Source organism: Volvox carteri (genome assembly GCF_000143455.1).
Source record: "Volvox carteri f. nagariensis unplaced genomic scaffold VOLCAscaffold_37, whole genome shotgun sequence".
NCBI classification, from domain to species: domain Eukaryota; kingdom Viridiplantae; phylum Chlorophyta; class Chlorophyceae; order Chlamydomonadales; family Volvocaceae; genus Volvox; species Volvox carteri.
This window is the reverse complement of record NW_003307580.1, coordinates 758,328-779,947: the sequence shown is the minus strand read 5'-3', so window position 1 is coordinate 779,947 and position 21,620 is coordinate 758,328. Positions and strand designations below refer to the sequence as shown.

The following is a 21,620-nucleotide window of genomic DNA, read 5'->3' as shown; positions in this document are numbered from 1 at the left end:
AAATAGAGCCTATGGGGGATTGCGCGCGAATGAAGCCTATGGGGGGGTCTGCAAGCTTTGCGGGCCGTGGAAGACGAAAAAACATGTCCTCTTGGAGTGCTCAGCCTACGGCAAGTGCAGGTGCTTTCTGTCGGGTTTCGGGTGAGATCAAACTACGAGGGATGTATTATGGTTGCGGAAGACCAGCTGAAGTCGGCGACCCACAGTATTGCCACAGTAACTACTGGCTAAGGAGGGTCTCAAATAGCAGGCGCACTGCTGCGGCGTACCAGTCTGGATGGTTCGGTTAGCTTTCCAAATAATTTTGAGCGATGCGTTCTTACGATATTGTATGGCAGGTTATCTACATCTATTTCGGACAGCCTTCGGTCTCCAGGCCCTTGGGCCCCCTCAGGGCTCCAGACATGTATGGGCCCCCCAAGGTTACACATTGGAGGGTAACGCAACACACACTCTCTCTCTCTCTCTCTCTCTCTCTCTTGCCAACAAGAGCCGCGCCCGCTTTCTGGCCGCAGCAGCCACACCTGCCGCCGCTTTCCCCCCGCGGTGCCCCCCTTCAGCTGACATACATAGGCTGGTTACGCCGCGGCATCACACACAATTCCACTGACCTATACATGCGTCTTTCTGCTACCCTATGCGTCGAAAAAGCTGCATCAGGTATGCCCACTCAAGCGCCCACTCACAATGCCATGCCATATAAATTCCGTGCGGCATGTGGCCCGTGTTTCTCCTCTTTGAGAAAACCCTAAGGCCGCCTTTAATGAAAGGACTCCAACATGCACAAGACCCTCCGACTCGGATACAAAGAAATGCAGGTCCACTCATAATGACCGGGCCCCGCACAGTATAGTCAACCCAAAATACGTATCACCTTCTTTCGATGCCTTCCTCCCCTCACCTATACCACGCAGCCACTCCCTTTTCATGCTCTCCATTCTTTTCATCTTTCGCTCTCTTTCACAAACCACGAAACATAAATAAAAGGAATCGCACGTCCTTTCAAACCCTTTCATTTTTGTTGGCCTTGTCCGCGTGTCATGACATCCATGCTTCCTTCCTCGAACCCCACTGGACATTGGAAGCAACGCGACGAAGAACTCCAATTCCTTAGGTGTGGCCCGACACGACGTAGCGCCGTAGCGCCGCCCCCACATTCCTTCCTCCAAGACCGCCGAAGCACAGCCCGCTAGGGCCCCGGCCTACACCCCGTTACACCACTGGATTGGGCTGCTGAGCCAGCGGAGAGCGGTTCTGGTCCACCTCGATCACCAGAGTGCGGCCGTGTCGGGCCGTGGTCGGGCCGCGGGTGTATAGCCCCGGCAGGTAGGCGGTGTAGGCAGGCATGAAGCGCGACACAAAGTCGGCGATCTGCTCAGCGCTCATGCCGGGCTTGCCACCGGCCTTCATGCGCTCCTCCGCCTGCAGCCGCCACTTGTACACCCACTGCAGGAAAGGAAGCGCGCGCGAGAGTGGCACAACGGCACAGCCGGAGAAAAAGGCAGGCGGAATTGGATGTGATGTGGGGGAGATGTGACGAGGGGGGGAAGCCGGGAAAAGAAGGAAAAACTTTAAGGAAAGACAAGCAGTTGGGTTTTCAGATGCAGATATTCCTGGTATTATGTTACAGTTACCGTGGCAGCCGTCCCTCCAGCTCCTTCACGAGGTCCACTCTGCGCATTTACCCGCTGCGCCGCCCTCCGTCCCACCCCCCCAAGTCAGTCCCCAAGTCGGCCCCTCTCTCAAAACCATCCCAGACGGCCGCATCCAGACAGGTGAGCCCCCTGCAACGCCCTCGTTCACACGTCTGGGACTTGTCCTATCATCCGATTTCCTTCCTCCTCCCCTCCTCCTCCTCCTCCTCCTACTACTACTTCTCGCTCTCCCACATGGCCCCCAAGACCCCTGCCCGCTCATCCACCTGCGGGTCACCAATTCGGATGACCAGCCAGCTGTCCACAAGCTCGTCCCATGTCGTACGGTATGATCGTAGTTGTTCATTGACCGCCGCCAGCGCCGGCTCAACCGCCTCAGCGGCCGAAGGTTCCAGAGGAGCGAAACCGCTCATCCAGCCCTCGAACAGCACCACGTCAAGCGGCCCCGAAACCACGGGCCAGGTGGAAGGGTCCGCCCGGTCACCAAGGCCGCCGAATGCCGACTTGTCGTATCTGCACCGAACGAGGGAAGTGCCAAGAAATCAAAAGTACTAAAAGAAGCAAGGAACAATTTTATCAGCCCAGTCACGGTATAGTCCACGGAGGAGGTGGGTATGGTATGTCCATGACTTTCCAGCCCTCTTCAACGTCCCTCAACTCCTTGCCACTGCGAAGAATCTGGTCTTTTTTCCTCCTCACGCGCTCTCCCTCACCTACCATCGTTTTGTACCCCAGCAGTCGGTGCTTCTGACCTCAGCAGGTGATTCATTGACTTTTGCTGCACATACTTCCCCTTCTCCCGGCCTCCTTACCCCCCTAGACCCGCCATCCATCCTAGCCCCGCCCCGAGTGCCGTACCTGGGTACTGCCGCCGTATCCCCCGCCGACCTCAGCTCCCTCAGCCGCTTCAGTGTTTCGCTTCCCAGTCCCAGGTCGTGTGTGCCCGCGTTGCCCCGCAGCTGCAGCAGCCGATTGCCCGGGTGGCGGGCCGCCAGGTCCTTTTGGTCGGTGTGTGTCAGATAGAAGTCGTCAATGGAGACGGACGCCGCGCGATGTCCCAGCCAAGTGAACAGCTGCTGCAGCTGCTCCACCAAAGTAGTCTTGCCACAGCCCTGGGGGGCGGAAATACCCAGCTGCGAGGGCAGTGGAGGCAGTGGGGTTGGGGGGGAGGACATCTCGATGCAACTCGGATGGGGTCCAGGGGTGCCGGAGGGACTGGGACGGCGTAGATGGTACAGGGCCGAGGGAAGGAAAGGGGATGGGATGTGAGGTATGAAGACGCTTGGGCGGGAGGGAAGAAGTGGTTGGGAAATGATGACAACATCTAGGAAATGTCAAGCCGTGGCCGCGGCGGAGCTCGAGGTCCTTTGGATGCGATAGGGAACACAACCGCACTTTGCAGTAGCAGTGGCGGAAGGAGCTCGCGCACAGTGGGACTCCTTCCCTCCCTGGATTTATTTCACCACCCGATCTTGTCCTCCTCACCACGAGGGCTGTCTGGTGGCCGGCCTTGCGGTGCTGCTCCAGCTGCTGAGACACCCACCAGTATACAGGAAGATAGTAGTGGTAGATACGCAGCCTGTGGGGTGAACATGCGCGTACGTGCAAGTATGTGTGAGCACATGACGGCGAGCCCGGACTCGGACAGTGTTTTTTACAGACAGCAATGAACTGGATGCAACTGGAGGGGACAGATCGCGAGCCAAGTTCGGCGAAGCAAGGATGGGTATGAGAAGTTGTTGCAGAAGGAGTGACCTATCGTAAGTCTGATGGCTGACGGCGAAGGGAACTAGGGAGGAGAATGGGAGAGCGTGGAACACGTTGAAGACGATGAAGGCATTGATGAACGAGGCCGCGACGAAGAAGCGTGAGAAGAGAGGTTGCAAGGTAAGCATAGATTTGGAGAGAGTTCGCAACGTTGGTAAACGGCGGGTAGGGGGTTCGTGCGCCGATAGTTAATTGTTGAAGGGAAGCGCGATTGGCCGTAGGGAACACGGCTGGAGTGTCGTACCCTCCTCAGCATTAGACCCGTAAGACGACACCCAGACTCGCTTTTGAACGTTGTCCATGCGGTCGTGATCAAACTCCAGTTGCACTGCAAGTTGTCGACCCAGCCGCTCCCAATTCCCAGCGCTTGCTCGAACTGACTCGGTTGTTATGCCGCAAGAGCTCAACAGTGGCCCTGAAGTAATGTAGTTGACTAAATCGGTTGCGGAGGAAGTATGGCATACAGCCGAGGAGGGGGCCGACGTTGGAGAAGCTGATGCTACACGAACTAGGCGTGGCGCAGTTCGGCTTCGTGCATGATTGAAGTTAAGTCTTTGTTTTAATAAAATACCCATTTTCCCCAAAGCTGTTAGAGTTTTCTAGGAGTCGACCAGAACTTTTGCACGCCGTGGCCTCGCAATTCCTATGCAAAAGATCCAGTTGTAGCACAAGAACAGGCCGTCAACAATACGATGGAACTAGTGGAAGTGATCTCCATCTAAAGGGCAACTTCGTACAGTTTACGGCAGAACCAGTTTCGTGGGTTGAAGCAAGCAGGAATGCGTGCATCGTATTAATAATTGGCGCAAAATTGGAGATTTCAAGCATGTTGTTTTAACAGCAAGTATCGCGGCTATAGCACTTGATAAGGTACAATTTAGAATTCCGAAACAGTTCCGATCGTCGCGGCGGGACGTCGTAAGAAGCGCTAGGACATCAAAGGTATCATGGAGGGCTTTCCGAAGCGCCACATCCTTGTCGCGGTCGACGACTCGGAGGTGCGGTTTCTCTCGAAAGGCTTGCGGGTTCTAACTGACAGTGCGGGACGGTTTGAATGCTGATTTTAAGTACTTCCTGCTATGCAGGCGAGCCTGAGGGCGCTTGACTGGGCCCTTGAAAACCTTATGCGACCGGGCGACGAGTTCCATCTTTTCCACGTCATTCCTCCGGGCCAGTACGTCGTTCTTTCTACGGACCTGGGAATGGAGGAGGTTATTGAGGATGACGAGGTGAACTTCCTTGTGTCGGCATAGTACCGGACGTAAAAGTTTCGTGTACGTGCGCCAGGTCAGCATCTTCCGTGCTCTTGAACCCTGGATCAGACAATCACGCACGTTTCTGCATCACTTCTACATTAAATTATCGGTTTAAGCTTTCTGCTCTGCCTATTGAAGAATGGGCGCGTGCTCGTGGCTCGCGCTGTTGCGCAGCTGTAGTTGTCCGCCATGCCTGCTAAGACGGGTGCTCAGCCCTACCTTACATCTGGCGCCCTTGCTATCCCTGCAAGGCGCTCTGCCATCATACCGCGCGCTCCGTTCTTACGGAACTATAAGATAAACAGTTGCACTCGTCGCTCTTTTGTTTCCTGGCTGGCACTCAGCCATGTTCTAATGTAGGGCGCCAACCCCCCGACAAGCGACACTCCGCAGCCTACCCGCACCAACCTACCCGCACTCACCCCCAAACCCGGTACCGGTTTCCTTCAGGCCACAAAGAAGCGCGTCGAGGACAACGCGCGTAAGACTTTGACGGAAAAGTTCGTACCCAAGCTGGCTGCTAAAGAGGTAAGGATGTGTCAGCTTGGTACCCAACGAGATGCGGAAACAGGGAGGAGGGTAATGGAGCTGCAAAGCGCCTGGAGTGCATAATTTTGAAACCCGGCGAATGGTGGCAAGTCAAGCCTTAAGTACACTGCCTGCCTGCTCCCAAACCTCGGGCTTTGTTCACTGCTTCCTGCCCACATGCTCCTGCACCGCTACCAGTTCAGGGTCCCCTCCCAGGAATATAGGAATCTTCTTTTCCATCGTACACCGCACTGCAGCACCTCCCAACATTATTCCGAGACGTGATGCCACTGTGCTCCTGGTTACCCCTTCCGGCCCTGACCCCGTCTCCGCCCGGTCCCATGGCCCGGTGCGGCCCTGCAGGTCCCATACCAGTTGGAGCTGGTTCGCTTCGCCACCGACAACGAGTCCATCGGTGCTGTCATCTGCCGGCGGGCTGACCAGCTGCAGGCATCGTGTGTCGTAATGGCCAAGCACAACAGGGGGGCTATTAAGGTGCGGGAATGGATGTCGGTCTATCCGTGCGTTCGTCTGGGTGCGTGTTTTTCCGTCCATCCTTGCCCGGCTACCTCTGCGGCTGCCTCTGCGTAATATTGGCTTTTCGTGCGTCCATTGCTGTGTATATGAATGCGTACATCTGTCGGCAAAGGAAAATGATCCCGGTCACCGACGGCGTGATGGCCGCAAGCCATGTGCTTATTATAAGACAGCGAGCCACGTTTCCCCGTCCGCCAGCAGCCCCCCCTTCTCTCGTCCAACATGAAATGAATGTGCCGTTATGCGGCGTGGCCGCGCAAGATGGGCCTACCTAGGTGCATACCTTCGCGCACGGCATTTCCAGACGCGGTCCCCATGCCCCCACCGCCCTCAATTCACGCCATTTATCCTCATCTCCCATTCCACGAGTTGATTTTTTCTGGATTCGGTCTTGGCTAAGCTCCGAATACTCATATAATAACCCGATCCACGCAGGAATTTTTCGTGGGCAGTGTCTGCAGCTACTGCACCCACCACTGCAAGTCTCCTGTGCTGGTGATGCACTGCGACTAAGGGCTGGCAATAACGGCCTGACGGCGTTTTGGAAACCTAGACATCAAATAATACTATTGTCAGCATCATCTGGACTTTTCGGATCGGCATTTGTGTGTCTAGTGCGAATACATCGGATGCCGGTTGAGCTGTCTTTTCAGCCCTGTTGAATAGCCATGCTTGGCAATTGTACATTGTTTATGAAATTTGGGTCGCGGACTGATGTAGAAGTTTTCCATGGAAGGTGTAAATTGGTGTCATGCACTTACTGGGTTTGGGAGGAGTGCATCTCTAGATGCCGGTACCCGGTAGTGCAGTTGAAGGACGGCTTGCAATTTCTTCTGACGTATACTTGTGCATTTGGCAAATGCGCATAATAGCAGGTTTGGCTATGCGAAGAATGGTGAGTCACCCAACATCGCACAGCGCCGGCCTGTGCCAATAAGTAGCGAGCTTGACAAGGATGGCTAGGGCGTAGCCATGCGCCTTGAAAACATCATGCAAGCATTGTCTGTCTTTTGAGCCCGCTAGTGCCTTGCGCGCCAAATCCCTTGTAACGGCTTTTTTAAACCAACTCAAACCAATTATCGACAAGGGTTCGCTGCTTCGGCTCAAGCCCTCCAGCGTTCAGTTCCCACGACTAGTTGTTTGAGGCTTGCTTTTAGCTTTATCAAATCAGCAAATCGTGACATGACGGGCCGCAACGCTTTTGCAGTCCTTATGGGGGCAGCACGCCGTCGCGGACCGGACGGTACTCCCGCTTGGAACGAGCTGAGGTAACAATTGGATACCAACACTTTATATGGTACTTGTTTGGAACTTGTAGGGCATTACCTGTGGTCCTAACACCTCCATCTGTGAGGGTTAACGCCACTAGGGCAGCTTCATTCATCATTCTTATATGCTACATGCATTGTTGCGTTTATTGCATGAGATTCTTCCGTTATATATAGCGCCTTTCAGATGTACTCTCGTGCCGTGCCAGGCCGCAAGTTACACCGAGGTCCGCGGCATGCGGGGCGGGAACGCAGTTGCACCTGGATTTGGGTCAGGTGTGTATAACGTCGTGAGATTTGGTTTAAGCGTTGATATCATGGCTTGTGTGAGGGCCCTCTCGGAGTCGGCTGGAACCATGCCATTTTAACTTGCAGCGTGCCTTTAGCTATCTCATTCTGGGTTCAGCGTCTGTCTGACGTTCCAGACCTATCTACCCAAACCCCGCTCACCCATTTACCCATCGACCCGCAGCGCGACTTTGCAGTTGCCACGTGCCTCACATGTGGCATGCTCTATGGCAAGGGCCTGCCAGAGGAGGAGCGACTGCACGACCAGTTCCACAACGCACATGCGAATGCTTTCAAATTCTCGGTATGTAAAGGATGTATGGACCTCGTTTTTCAATCTGGTCTGCTTCAAAAAAATTCACCATCCTAGCCGGCCTATGCTATAGCTCCCTCGCTCTGTTTAGACACATAGGAGCGGGGTCGGCCAAGGCCGAAAGCCCCAAGCCCTGCCTTTCATCGCTCCTCCCCCCGCCACCATTTCCACCACCCGTCCCTCTCCACCCTCCCTCCGCCCCAAGTAACGACAACGCTGGCCTCCGGCACCCCGCACTCGCGCCCTCGGCAGCGTGGCGCCCTTTTATGCTACGTTGTGTTGGGACCGTTTCGCTTCCTGCCATCCTGCACTGCAGGGCTGGGTTTCGGAGCGTGTCGTCTTGCGCGACGGCACAGGATCTTGCGGCGGCCGCTTGCTGTGTGTCCTTCCAAATGACCCGAAACCCCAGCTGCGGAAGGTCGGGAGGGAGATCGCCGGGACCCGATGTGTTCCTCTGTCTGTCTGTCTGTCTGTCTATCCTGACCTGGGTTTTCCCTTTCTGGTCGCCGTGTGATGATTTGTCGTGGCCGCATCGGAGGTCCCCAGCAGAGGACAGGCGTTGCTGGGGCCCCCTAGTTCCCATGTGGGTCTCATTTCTATTTCCATGATCTGGCGCCATCTGGGGGGCATGAACGGAAGCACGACGGAGCCGGCACAGTGACCACCCCAGATTTTGCATCCCGCAGCTCTTCATTGCGCGCTCACTGTCGCTCCATAGTCCCATATGTGGCCTAAACACGCTAAGTTATCCGCAGCTTGAGGAGAATGCCCCAAGAAAACGATGTTCTAAAGTCGATCGATACACTTTTGACAGCATAGCCCGTACGCTGCTGAGCTCCTCCGTCATCTTGCAACCCCGCTGGTCCCTCGAACCTGGGACGGACATGCCAGGTCGTTGAGATTTCCGGTCGGCTGGAGTCGGTCCTAGGAGTTCCACAGGGCTATCTCCTCGCTTCAAAGCCGCCGTACAAGGTACGGCACTCAAGTCAATGTGGGTCAGTCGTACATGGCTGCCTGTGGCGACGCGCTGGTGGCTCTATCACGAAGTCGCTAAGTCCACATCGTTTGATGCTGCAGGTCTTCATGTGGGCATCTGGAAGCGGTGGTGGTGCTGGTGGTGGTGCTGGGAGCAGCGGCGGCAGCGGCGGGCGGGGCCGCATCGTCGGCGTGCTGGTTGCGCAGCTGCAGCAGCGAGCCAGGTGGTGCAAGCTAGCCCCGGTAGAGCCACCACCTCGACAGCTCAAGGAGCGTATTCGCAGCAGTTCATACGCTGTGTCTACAACGGCTGCGACCAAAGGACCGACAGACGCGACATCACCGACAGGTGCAGCTCGGGGACCTCCGGCAGCGCCACTGCCCGGAGGTGCCACGGCGATAGAGCGGGAGGGATCCCTAGACACGGACTGCCAAGAAGGCGTCAAGATAGCAGCTGGATGTGAGACAGCCGCCGCAGCCGCCGCCGCCACCACCCCTATGACACCCAACACCACCATCATTCCGGCACACAGCTCCGCGCCGGGCACTTCCACCGGACGGAAAGCACGGGCATCGGAGCGGTGTGGCGCAGCAGCAGTGGTCGAGACGGAGGTGAAGCGCCCGCGTCTTGGAGGAGGAGCTGTAACTCGCGTGTCGACGGTGGGAGAGGTCCCCGACAGCTGCGGCGGCGCTGGGCGGACTGTCGGCAGGCCGATCGCGGAGGTGGGGGTGGATTGCGGCGCGACAGCAGCTCAGGAGCGGCGGTCCGCCAACGCTGACAGGGTTGGTCTGCCCTGCGGTGATGCTCCGCAGGCTGTTCCCGCCACCACTACCGCTACAGCAGTTCCGGCTGATGGCCTTGCGCCTGCAACACCATGCTATACTGTCAGCGGTGCAGCTGGCGGCGGCGGCGGCGGCGGTTGCAGCTCTGGCGACGGGTATGCGAAGGCGGCTGCTAAGGGAGCTCAGGCCTCGCCTGCTGCAAGCTCGCAGGCGGCTGTAGCAGCGCATGAAGTGACGCGAACGTGCGCCTCCGCTGCAGAGGCGGCGGCGGTGGCGGCGGTGGTGGCGCTACCGCACCATCGAGCTTGTGTCGGTGATGGTGGCAGTGGTGGCGAGGCGAGGGTCGGCGAGTTGGCTCGGGTGGTTATCGGCGTGCGGGGCTTGTGGGTGGAGCCGGGTTGGCGACGGAGGGGAGTGGCGCGGCGACTGCTGGATGCTGCCCGGTAAGGAACATCAGGTCCGGGACCAGACCGTGATGTAGGAGTTCGGGAGGGGAGAAGGCGCGACACGCATCCGTGTGTAGTCGCATCGTTGTTGTGGCGGTAATACAGAATGTACGCGGCGTGGGTTGGCATTTCAGCACTTGTAGGCTTGCGGGCGGGTGTGAAGGGAGGGGCGGGCAAGTGCGTCTTGTATGGGTTGGCTAGAGTGCTCTGGTCCTCTGGTTTTAGATGAGGTGATCTCTTGCTTTGTGGCTATGGACCTGAATGGTTTCGGCGCGAAGCAGTTCAGGAGAAAACGCGCTCACTGCTATCATATGCGTTTATGGATGACGCACATGCCATTGCAATAAGTTGCCTTTGTGTGTCTTTGCCAATTTGGAATGGTATATTCTTCATCTTCGTCTGCCGTTTGTGACTCCTCCGGTGCAGCACACATTTTTACAGTGCTCCCTTCCTATCGCCAGGTGCTGTATGGTGCCTGGAGTCGCGGCGGATCGAACCGGGGTCTCGTTCAGCGCCTGCGCTGTGGCCGCTGTGTCGGGCGACAACGATGGCGGCGGTGCCTTTGCGGCCTTCGCAGCGGCGTACCTTGGCAGTGGCGGCAGCGGTGGGGCCGCGAGCGCGGCCTGCAACGTGCTGTTGTACGACGATGATAATGAAGAGTGATGCGGGACTCATATATGTACATATATGCGGCTGCTTTACATGATACGGGTGTAAACGTCAACGGTATATTGGTCATGCTGGATATGTCATATGTGTGCGGATAGGGATGAGAGAGCCCCTGGGACGCGTTGGGTTCTGTAGGGCCAGAGGGGCCAATACGGCTGCGTGGGTAAGGGAGTGGGACTGTTAAGGCATTCCTCACCGATGCGACGGATGCGGAAAGCAGCGTTGCTTAGAGTCTACTGAAATAGCAGGCTCCGTTTTACAATTCCCTTCTCAGCGGATCGCTGATTAGGTCCGCAAGGGTCAATTGGCAGCCGCCGTAAGTTGAAAGCAATTTTTCGCGTGTGAAGGCGGGATGGGGTCCGGTTAGCTCAATACTGACTAGGAGCAGGAATGGCGCTGCTTTTGGACTACTTTTGAGAAGAAGTAGTCGCGTCTCGGCATGGGCATTTATGTATAACACACACACACTCTTTTATGAGCGCTTGTTGCCTGAGCTGTGCTACGTTATCGGTGTCGCGATATGGGTACATATGCCAGTGCGGAACGGGCCGCGGCCTTGCAGGAATGAAGTGCAGCTGCGTTTAGGCTGTGTGCGTATTGCGCGTTGAGCCCATCCGGGAGGTGGGGCTGGCGGCGGAAGGGGCAGGATGGGGGTAGACTGGCTGGCGTTTGGTTGGGCTCAACAATGCAGTATTATGTCGCCTTTGTAACCAGTCTCGTGACGCCAAGGTAAGCGCGAAAGCCGAAGGGCTGTGCTCTGGCATGGCGCTCTGTGGGGCACAGCCGCGCATACAGGAGCTTGCTTGCTGCACAGCCTTTTGCAGCTGAAGCTCGATGCCATGTATAACTCTTGGTGGCGTGTGGGCTACGAATTGCAACCTTAACAACTCTTCGCGTGTTTGAATGCGTTTTTTTGACGTTTTTGTGTTACAAGCTTCGAGCTTGTACGGTCCAAACGAGCCAAGAGGCTCATGAACCGCCGAACTGGAAACAAAAACATTTGAATGCGGATGCGGATAGGCCCCTGTTGGAGCCCCTCTGAATCCAGTTAACTAATTCAGTTAAATAACAGTACCGCGCCACCCTGTGGGTACGGGCAGGAGCGGCTCTCTTTTTTTGCAGCTCCGTGGGTCCTGATACCGCGAGGTATATGAAGACTTTGCCTCAGTTCCTGCAGTCAAATTTGGACACTGAGCTGATCTCAGAGTCAGTGTATAGCGGACGCAGTTTCCCTGATCCATTTTATTTCCAGACCATTTGCATGATAGATAATTGCGTGTATTCATACGTCTTGGAGCGGGTGCACGGCTGCGGCGGTAGTGTAAGGCCGCAACCATGCTGGCAAGTCTAATGCGCAAGCGCACCATTGACAAGCCCCCGACAAATATTCAAGTTAATCGCAGGTCCTCAATGAGGACCATATTAGCGATTAAGCTAATAAGAACAGATACTACACATGATCTGAGCCAAAAGGCCGAGAAAGGTATGCTCTGATATGGACCTCTACGAGAGTACTTTATCAGGAAGGTCCGTTTCCAAGTATCGTAAGCGATGGTGGGTCACGGAGTTTGAATGTGGAACCCCATCCTCAATCCTGCCTCTATTGTTCCTCAGTGAACGTCCGGGTTGCGAATGTTTCGGCTTCTGTGATGAGGTTGTAAATGCGAACGTATGCGAGAACTTGGCCTCACTCCGCACGTGCCGTGTGGGACTCATTCCTGTAGCAGATTTTTGCACATGCTGACGCAACGCAATGCGCGCTTCCAAAGCTTCCAAAGCCTCCTCTCGTCACTGAACTCCGAGAAGCACACAACTTAACATGGGGAATGCCTTTTCTGAGCATTTTGAAGACGGCGTCCTGACTTGTAAGCTATTACAGACAGTTGTGCGATGCGTAAACTTTTCGAAGAGAGCGCCCTGCTGGCCTGGTTCCGAAGGTTGAACGACGGGTTCAATTTCGATGTCGTAACCGACAAGTGCGCGCATTTCAAGCAAGTGATACTAGTAACTATTATGCTATAAAGGGTACACTTTTATTGCTCTCGCGCCTACTTATTGATACTCAATATATATCCGTAGTATGGTTCCACCTGGTCCAGCAAGGGACGGCCAGGGACACAGAAACAGTGCAGACACCGTTAATATTTATAGCGCATAGACTGAACTGCGCTATTATTGAGTTCGCATCTACTGTTTCATTGCTGTGCCTTTCCGGAAGAGCCCTAGACCGCAACTTGGAAGGTGTCCTGTAGCAATGCACCAGATGCGTATGCGGTTAGAAATCTATTGTGGCACCACCTGGAAAAGCAACGCCGTCTCGTCGTGCCAAGTGGCTCGAGTAATTGCGTGCCGGAGAAGCTGCCCTGCATCGAAGCAAACTCCGCATTTGCGTGTAGCATGCTTAGCGAGCCAAGACGCGGACCCTCTTGAGGCGCATCCAGTGCGCCGTGCTTTCCTCAGTGTCGGAGTGACCGCTAATGACTTGAGTCGTGCGAGTCGACTGGAGCCCTCGCTTCTCAATTACACTACGGATCGGCTACATGCAATTATTGATTTGCTCCTCAACCTTGGGCTGACCGGCAGCGACATCGGCAAAGTGCTAATAGCTTTTCCCCAGGTGCGCTCCTGTGCGCCTTATTATGCCCCCTACGTCACCAAGTCCCCTCCCGCCTGCACATCTACACGCAGCAGGTCTCTCAACCTTACGGTTGGGCTAGTGGCTAAGGACCCCCGTTGCATTAGCAGCTAGGGTTTTGCGCTGCGGTCATCTTCCAGCCAGCATGTTGCGGTATCACCACCTGAAAAGCTACAACGCGCGAGCCTTTTCTTCTCAGCAATTATTGGCCGCGTTACCCTGTTGTGGTTGCCTCTCTGCAACCTCACGAAACCCCATCCCAACGCACCGCCTCCTTCGCTGCCCTCGCCGCCGCGTCGTCGTTAACCTCTTTTCCCCCACATGCCTTCCCTTCTTCACGCCGTTCGCTTGTCCTTTTGCCTCCCTCCTCCCCCCAGGCTTTCCAGCTGTCTCTCGATCACCACGCCCAGCCGGTGATCGAGTTCCTGCTGGGCGATATGGGTCTCAGTCCTGCGCAGGTCCGCACGCTGGTCACCCGCTTCCCTGCTATTCTGGGCATGAACGTCAAGGTGCGGCGTCGTCCACGTGGCCTATAAGCCCCTTTGCATGACCGTGTGCCCACATCATGTGGGGATGGATATCGTGTGAGAGTTGGGTCGTCCTACCGGGGATTGCATCCTAAGCAGTGCGTCCTGTGATTGTGTATATGTATGTACATGTGCACGCGCATGCGTGTATTTAGATGGACTGAGGAGCGAGAGATGGTTTGTGCATTCCATAACCGCGCGCTGCGTCTTCGGAGGAAGTTTTAATCCGAACCCTTTCCCCCCTTCTCCCTCCCCTTCCCCCTACGTTTTGGACGCCCATTTTAAACATCAAAAACTATTTGCCTTCCTTCATTTGCTCTGCCTCCGTCCCTGCCCGCCTACATCTGTTCCTGTGCTCGCAGGGCCAACTGCGGCCGCAACTGGCCTTCCTAACCAGCTTGGGCTTCTCTTCCGAGTCGCTGCCGGAGCTGGTGCTGTCAAGGCCGCTGGTGCTGGGTCCCGGCATCGAGACCGTCATCTCCTTCCTGCGCCGCTGCGGGGTGCCCAGGTCTCAGATGCACCGGCTGCTGAGGTCCTATCCGCTGGACTACAAGTAAGCTCACTTAGAGTGTATGTGTGGGAGGTTAGGGCGAAATGGGGGGGAGAGAAGGGGAGGTAGACAGGCCGGAGGGATCTTTCACGAGGTTAGGGTCGGACAGCGAGAGGGGCATGGGCAAGGTGCGAGGTGACGAGGTTGAAAAGGAAAGGGAGGGAACGGACCCCTAAGCTTCCTAGGTAACGGCGTCAAGCTCATGTCGCCGATCCGTGCCATCCGACCCCACAGACTGCTCAGCTGCGTATTTCTCCCGCGCAGTGGGCTCCCGGATTGGTTTACCGGGATCCGTATTACTGGTGCCCCGACAACCACACACCACCCGCTGCGGCTCCGCTGTCCCTCCTCAACCCGCGTGTGACCCCCAGGGTGCGGTTGACAGGGTTGTCCGCGGCCTCGTCCAACTGGGGCTCCGGCTCCTCCTCCTCGGGCGGCTCCTCCTCCTCGGGCGGTGGCTCCCCACCGGGTGCGGGGGACAGCAGCGGCGGGGGGGACCGCGGCAGGGGACGTGCCCGCTGAGGACGCGGGAATGCGTGTGTGAGAGCTGAGTCCCGCTGGTAGCTTGGAAAGGTGTAAACTAAGGGGAGGAGGGAGGAGGGGAGACCAGACGTGGTTGCTCGGCTTGTTTGTTGCGTTGTTTCCATCGGGCTGTTGAGGAAGTGTCAGAGCAATCTTCGCAGCCGGCTTCAAAGTTTGCACGTGTCATTTTGCTTCCTCATCACCGGCTTTCGGCTGTCAGTGACGTCATTGCAGTGTCACCAGGGTTGAGACCGGATATGCGCAACACACCACGGGGTGGCGTTTGAATCCGGGGGTTGCCGGGGGGAAAGAGGAGGTGTAGTGGCGAGGGGGGGGAGAGAGGAGGGGCTGGATGTGGATGATAAGGTAATTTGTAACCTAGTCGGGCCGCGGGCCTTGAGCGGATGCGGGGCTGTTCCCTCAAAGAGTCCTTCACTTTCCATGCCGTTCGTGTGCTGTCGAAATGTACGATGTGAAGGTGTTGTACGATATTCGTAGCTGGCCTCGTCCTATGCGGGCGACATGGCTTAGTTATACGCCCACTATCTGTTCCTTGTATGTATGTATGTACGTATATATGTATGTATGTATGTGTGCTGCTACGTGTAAGTAGTAAGTACGTCATGTCATCGCGCCGTTCTTGTACCATATGAAGATCACCATTATCTGCAGCGTAGCGGGCCTTGCTTGTTCCTGTTACGACCTGCGTTTATCGACTACCGACGTGCGTGTGAAACACACAAGCTGGCTGCAATCGAGCCACAGACCTGCCAAGTCGTACCTCTTTACCCGCGTCATAGTGAATATTGTTGTTGGTGAGCGGTGGTTGAGGGTTGAAGCGACAAAGGGGTTTCTAACTTGCCCGGGCTATCCATCACAATCAGTAGCAACCAGGCAGTCAGCCAGGCCAAGAGCTCCCCGGCCGGAAATCCTCAGCGGAGCGATGAGGGGCGATGCTATCTTATAGGTAGCGGTGCTGAGCTGCTTTCGAGGCAGGTTATGGCTAAAGACGCGTCTGCACGCCGTCGGATCGCTTTGGCTTGCAGCGTGTATGTGGTGGCCGACACCTGTGTACAGCTTTGTAGATTATTTGCCCCGAGAGCAGATGGAAGCAGGGTGGGAAGGGCGTACGTGTGTTTGCTGTGGGGTGGGGATTAGCCGGTGCGGCTGTGTAGTCCGATCCTACAGAACCTACAACATAGGCCGCGTGATGTTTGGAGGAAGGTTTTGCGCTGTCCTTTGGCTGCCGGATGACAGCGGTTGCGGTTGCAGGCCTGCTGGCAGCAGGTCAGAGCAGAGGGATCAGACCGCACTGCGCTGCGACTGGTAGGTGGATGAATCAATGTAACTCGCACCCTCTTTCAACTTTGCAACATGGGGGATCGGGTCTGACATTGATACAAATGGTTCATGATGGCTTAGATGGGTGTTTGTGTTCGGTTGGCGGGCAGGGTGACCGAGGGGGCCCCGCGGGAAAGTGCTTCAGGCTGCAGGGACGGTGTTGCGCATGTTGTGCCGGGCTTATCATCTTGCGTTGTGGAACGTGAATCTCAGGTCAGTTCCCATGGCAATCGGCAAGTACTAGAACAAAAATAAGGTTGGGATGGGCCATGGTTGCCGAGATAAATGTTTTGGACAACAGACTTCGGACGCGAATGTTCTAGCTGCTCGAACACTGTGGCAACTCGGAAGGCACCGCCCGGTCAAAAAGCTCAACGACATAGCGTCCACGAGTATGGCACGGCGGAAATGGAAATGTATGGTGTTGGTGCACCAGCACTGGCACATAAGCAACATGGCAGGAAAGGATTTGCCGCTTTTTGTTGTTACAAGGTTCAGAGCTTGTACGGTACAAACAATGCAAGGGCCTTACGAGCAAGAGGGCAGCATAGCTTCTACTAGACATCGGCAAAAACAGAGTTCCGAAGCCGGCCGACTTGTAGAAATAGGATTATACGCCGTATACGAATGTCAAACCATTGCATTTTCATTCCGCGGCCTTGTAACAGAAGTTGTACAGGAAGACAGAAATAGACCCATTCCAAAACCAGAATTACCCCATTTGCCGATGTCTGTTCTACATGTAGGAAAACCGGTTGAACCGTTGGTGTACCGGTGCTGTAGTAACGACCGCGGCTCGTACTCAAACATCCAAAGCTCAAACACTCATCCTTCAAGGAACGGGCGTGCTCACACTGTCGGAATAATAATCTATCCAATCCCGTACGTTAAGTCTAGGTAGCTTAATTGCACCTGTTTGGTCCTAGTGAAGTGTTCTTGAGCCGAACTATGATTATCTTGATTGCCTTAATATTTCAGCATGTCGAAGGCCATGTAGAGCGTGTGGCAGTAAATGGATCGGACGATTTGACGAAGATTCGTTAATTTTCATGCTGCGAACGTCTCGCCGTTTACTTGAAATCAAACATCCTAGCGAACGACGCGATGGCTGATGTCACGAATCGGTTGTTAGGGCCGGCAGGTAAGTTTGCATATTTTACGCGCTTGCATGTCTCCACTAAGCTTGACACCCTTGACACTTGTGGATGCCTGCAGGCCTCACGATACACTACTGCGTAATGGCTGGAGCTCTCTTTGGCTGCGCGTAAGGATGCATCCCTTGGCTCCAACGTGCTGCGTCCGTACTCATGACTCGCAAACCCCGCTTTTCCTAACCCTTTAACCAACCAATCTCTCGGGCTAAGTACCCCGCTACCTCGCCTCACTCCGACCTCATGCTCGTATCCATGTTGCCTTTCGACCACGCTCATCTCCGAATCGTTCCTACACGTACTCCCCCACACGCGCGCCATGCACCTGGCAATCATCCGGGGTCAAACATGGCGAGGAAACCTTGCACCCCATGCCCGCCCTTCTCCTCATCCTCCTTCCCTAAGTGTCCGAGGCCTCCCTGGCTGGTACCAAGCCGTGATGGCGGTGCTGTTGGCTGTCTCGCTGGTTCTGCTTTGGCTCACGCATTTGATGGACCCCGGGATCATTCCGCCCCGTAGCGAGAAAGGTCAGTGGCGACCGGGACAAGCACCGCCCTAGGATCCGGGACAGGATGGGGCTTCGGGGGGCCAAGGGCGGAGGGAATGGCTGCTGTGGCTGCTGAGAGGTGCAGAAATAGTGGCGGAAGCGAAGTACCGGCTGTGGTGTTTTGCTGTTGCGGTGTGAGCCGGCTGCCGATTCGGATGGCACTGCTTCCGCCTCATCTGTGGGATGGATTCGGATGGGAGTATCCCAGGCGCACGTGCGTTAGATTACCAGGAATGGTGATTGAGGGGCCGAGGGTAGGTTTCTGGTTGCATAGGGTGGGTCCTGCCGTCGCCCTTCCCCGGTTCGTTCTTCATGTAACTGGGGTTCTCCGCGGCTCTGGCTCTCCGCCGCTGGCCCGTATAACTTTCCCTAATGCCATCATCATCATCATCATCATCATCATCGTCGTCGTCGTCGTCGTCGTCGTCGTCATCATCATCTTCTTCTTCTTTTACGAATGTACAATCCCCTCCCTCTTCTCCTCTCCCTCCTCCGGTGGCGAACTCGCTCAGACCCGCTCATCGAGGCGCTGGAGAGCGGCCGCGACGACGAGGTGCCACACAAGGAAAGGTGGGTGTGGATGCGTATTCGTATGATAGTGTGAAGTAGGAGGGGTATAACAGCTTCACTGGTGGCCACTAGCCTGCCTGGCGGCGGCCCCTAGCCACCTTCCCCCCCGGTGGTTCGTCTTTCCCCCCCCGGCGTTCCCCTCGGGGCTACCTTTCCATCCTCCTCATCGCATCACCCATGTGTGTGCCCAATACTGCAAAGTCGGTAATTTATCGGGTTCGGCACCCGCCACCGCCACCAGCAGTATTATCCAATGGAATCTGTCGGATTGAAAGGTGGCGACAACTTTACTCCGGATCGCGTCGCAGGTGCCAATCACTATAACCGGGTCCATAATTGTCCATCGGCATGGGGCCAAGTCTACCCATAAACGATTAATGGGGATTCCATTCGGTGCCTGTGTGTCTCTCTGTGTGTGTGTCTGTATATCTCTGTGCTCCGTGTTGCATCCGCAATCTAAACCGTATCCTCACCCGCCCTGCTGCGGCTGCTACTGCTGCTGCCAAGGTACACGAAGACACTCCAGGGCACCTGGGTTCGAACCCTAACGGTTGCAGAGTGGGCGGAGGAGCAGAGACAAAACCCATCGCGCCACCCAAGCCTAGGCAGCAGGCATCGAATGAAAAGACAGGCGGCGGGAGGGTCCACTGGAGCGGAGGCTCGGGTGGAGGTCGCGTGGACGCAGAAGTCACCGCCGATGGAGGGGCAGGAGGCCCAGGAGCCATTGACGCAACGCCCGTCGCTGCCGCCGCCGCCACCAGCGCAGCAACAGCAACAGCTGCCCGGCGCTGGATGCGACAATGGTGACAGCAGCATCATGGAGCAAGGGCGCGCGGCTTTGACGCGAGGTCCAGTGGGTGATTCCGTCTCACCTGGGTTGCGGAACGCAGCAGCCATGCATGTGGGCCGAGTGGCAGCGGCGCCGCCAGGCAACGGTAATGGCGGCGTCGGAGCAGTCGCCAGCACGGCCGCCTCCAGCAGCCGGCCGCCGCTCTCCCGCGCAGCAGCGGCGTCCATGGTCATTCACAAGTACTGCGTCACTTGCAACATTTGGCGACCGGAGCGTGCGCACCACTGCCGAGTGTGCGGGTACTGCATGGTGGGTGGGGGCCACCTGGGCAGCGAGGCCGGGGGCAGGGGTTGGGGACATCGAGTGAGGGTTTGTTTGGTTACTTTAAGGTTTTTGCCAAGACAGGGCGAGTTCCTGTACGTGGTACGGTGGGTAATGCACTCCTATCACGGTGGTGATGCCGGCAGAAGTGGAAGGTAAGGTTTTGGCAAAAGGGGGGGCGGCAAGTCAGTCACGTACAGTGGAGCTGTCCCGGCGCTGCACAGTTTCTTTGGGGGGCATTTTCGCAGGCCGTGACGCGCGGCCTTGCCCCTCCCCTTCCCCCGAGTTGATCGAGGGCCGGGATCACCGATGAGCTGTCGTCAGTGAGGCTGACTGACGGAGTACGTGACGGACCGACTGACTGAGTGACAGACAGACTGACTAGCTGACTAGCTAACTTGCCGCTGTCAGTCCGAGGTGTGCGCATTCGTATGTCCCTGCTCTGGCCAAGCTCGACTGTACGGGAAACAATATGGCAGTACGGCGTCTCTTAATGACTTGCAAGCTGTAGTCGTGCATGTGCCAACACCGGCGCCTGGGAAATGAAGACCTCCGCGGGCGCTGTCTGTGATGCACTCGCTGCATGTAGTGTTGTTTTAACAGAAGCTTAAGAAAGGTTATTGGCCTAGCTTGCCTGCCTGCCTGCCTGCCTGCCTGCCATACCAAGATTGTTACGTCGCGTGTGCACCCTGTGCTGCACCCGGTCGCGTCCAGGACCACTTCGACCACCACTGCGGCACCATGGGCAACTGCATTGCCCGCCTGAACCACCGGTTCTTCGCGAGCTTCATGGTGCTGGCACAGGTGGGAGAGTGTTTTGGAGTGGGATATTGGAGTGGGGGGTTAGCGGGGGCCCAGAAGGGAGGTGCAGGAGGTGGTGTGGTCCACCCTACCGGTGATGGTGACACCGCGGTAAGCTCTTCCCAGGTCGACCCTCCGCTGCATTGCTCTCCTCTCCTCTGCCCTGCTCTGCTCTGATGATCGGCATTCCCGTGTGCTCGTGTGATTCTGCTCGGATGGCTGGCGTCCCGGCTGCTTAGCTCGCTCTCGTGGAGCTCACCCGCGAGCGATACCTACACTCCGTTCGTTACATGTGTTTTTCCCTCCAGTGCTGCTCTGTGGCTCTGCAGTTGCGATTTTCAGGTGTTGCATCACTTACATCTGGCCATCACGGGTCCTGTTGTCTGTTCCGTGTATGTCTGTCTGCAGGTTGTCGGCGGCTTAGGTGTAGGCGGCATTGTGTGGCGGCTCAGACGGGAGGGCTTCCCCAGGCAAGTTGTGCGTGTGTATGTATGTGCGTGTGTATGTGTGTATGTGCGTGTGTGGGTGATGGCGGGTGTTAGTGGTGGGAGGTGTGACCGGGATCGAAAGGCATGTACTTATAACCCATCTCGAAATCCCTACGCCCCTGACCTGACCGCCAGGTTGTCCTCATCGCACCATTCCTATGGCTCCCTTCCTGCCTCCTGATGATGGCTCCCTTCCTGCCTCCTGATGATGGCTCCCTTCCTGCCTCCTGATGATGGCTCCCTTCCTGCCTCCTGATGATGGCTCCCTTCCTGCCTCCTGATGATAGCTCCCTTCCTGCCTCCTGATGATAGCTCCCTTCCTGCCTCCTGATGATAGCTCCCTTCCTGCCTCCTGATGATAGCTCCCTTCCTGCCTCCTGATGATGGCTCCCTTCCTGCCTCCTGATGATAGCTCCCTTCCTGCCTCCTGATGATAGCTCCCTTCCTGCCTCCTGATGATGGCTCCCTTCCTGCCTCCTGATGATGGCTCCCTTCCTGCCTCCTGATGATAGCTCCCTTCCTGCCTCCTGATGATAGCTCCCTTCCTGCCTCCTGATGATGGCTCCCTTCCTGCCTCCTGATGATGGCTCCCTTCCTGCCTCCTGAGGATAGCTCCCTTCCTGCCTCCTGATGATAGCTCCCTTCCTGCCTCCTGATGATGGCTCCCTTCCTGCCTCCTGATGATAGCTCCCTTCCTGCCTCCTGATGATAGCTCCCTTCCTGCCTCCTGATGATGGCTCCCTTCCTGCCTCCTGATGATAGCTCCCTTCCTGCCTCCTGATGATAGCTCCCTTCCTGCCTCCTGATGATGGCTCCCTTCCTGCCTCCTGATGATGGCTCCCTTCCTGCCTCCTGATAATAGCTCCCTTCCTGCCTCCTGATGATAGCTCCC

General features: G+C 56.4%; 2 protein-coding genes across 2 annotated transcripts in view; one reads left to right on the top strand and one right to left on the bottom strand.

Annotated features, from left to right (window-relative positions):
• Window positions 1-1,212: 1,212 nt before the first annotated feature.
• On the bottom strand, window positions 1,213-3,550 carry VOLCADRAFT_94435 (uncharacterized protein; the record flags this gene model as incomplete). The annotated part of the gene is made up of 5 exons (XM_002953570.1): window positions 1,213-1,446; window positions 1,922-2,168; window positions 2,514-2,788; window positions 3,141-3,234; window positions 3,411-3,550. 5 exons carry the CDS (start codon window positions 3,548-3,550, stop codon window positions 1,213-1,215), a joined length of 990 nt encoding a protein of 329 aa, XP_002953616.1.
• Window positions 3,551-3,725: 175 nt separating this feature from the next.
• The window catches only part of VOLCADRAFT_106052 (uncharacterized protein), a 30,647-nt gene continuing 12,752 nt past the window's right edge, over window positions 3,726-21,620 (top strand). The window contains exons 1-21 of the mRNA XM_002953659.1: window positions 3,726-4,420; window positions 4,508-4,651; window positions 5,129-5,206; window positions 5,570-5,701; window positions 7,221-7,287; window positions 7,497-7,603; window positions 7,929-8,030; window positions 8,504-8,584; window positions 8,690-8,811; window positions 9,121-9,310; window positions 9,401-9,813; window positions 10,278-10,420; window positions 12,882-13,102; window positions 13,498-13,629; window positions 14,010-14,200; window positions 14,569-14,666; window positions 17,276-17,324; window positions 17,617-17,738; window positions 18,271-18,328; window positions 18,836-19,427; window positions 20,154-20,243. Of these exons, the coding sequence (XP_002953705.1) occupies window positions 4,370-4,420; window positions 4,508-4,651; window positions 5,129-5,206; window positions 5,570-5,701; window positions 7,221-7,287; window positions 7,497-7,603; window positions 7,929-8,030; window positions 8,504-8,584; window positions 8,690-8,811; window positions 9,121-9,310; window positions 9,401-9,813; window positions 10,278-10,420; window positions 12,882-13,102; window positions 13,498-13,629; window positions 14,010-14,200; window positions 14,569-14,666; window positions 17,276-17,324; window positions 17,617-17,738; window positions 18,271-18,328; window positions 18,836-19,427; window positions 20,154-20,243 (3,183 nt within the window). The 5' untranslated portion in view covers window positions 3,726-4,369. The remainder of the gene's footprint in view (window positions 4,421-4,507; window positions 4,652-5,128; window positions 5,207-5,569; window positions 5,702-7,220; window positions 7,288-7,496; window positions 7,604-7,928; window positions 8,031-8,503; window positions 8,585-8,689; window positions 8,812-9,120; window positions 9,311-9,400; window positions 9,814-10,277; window positions 10,421-12,881; window positions 13,103-13,497; window positions 13,630-14,009; window positions 14,201-14,568; window positions 14,667-17,275; window positions 17,325-17,616; window positions 17,739-18,270; window positions 18,329-18,835; window positions 19,428-20,153; window positions 20,244-21,620) is intronic.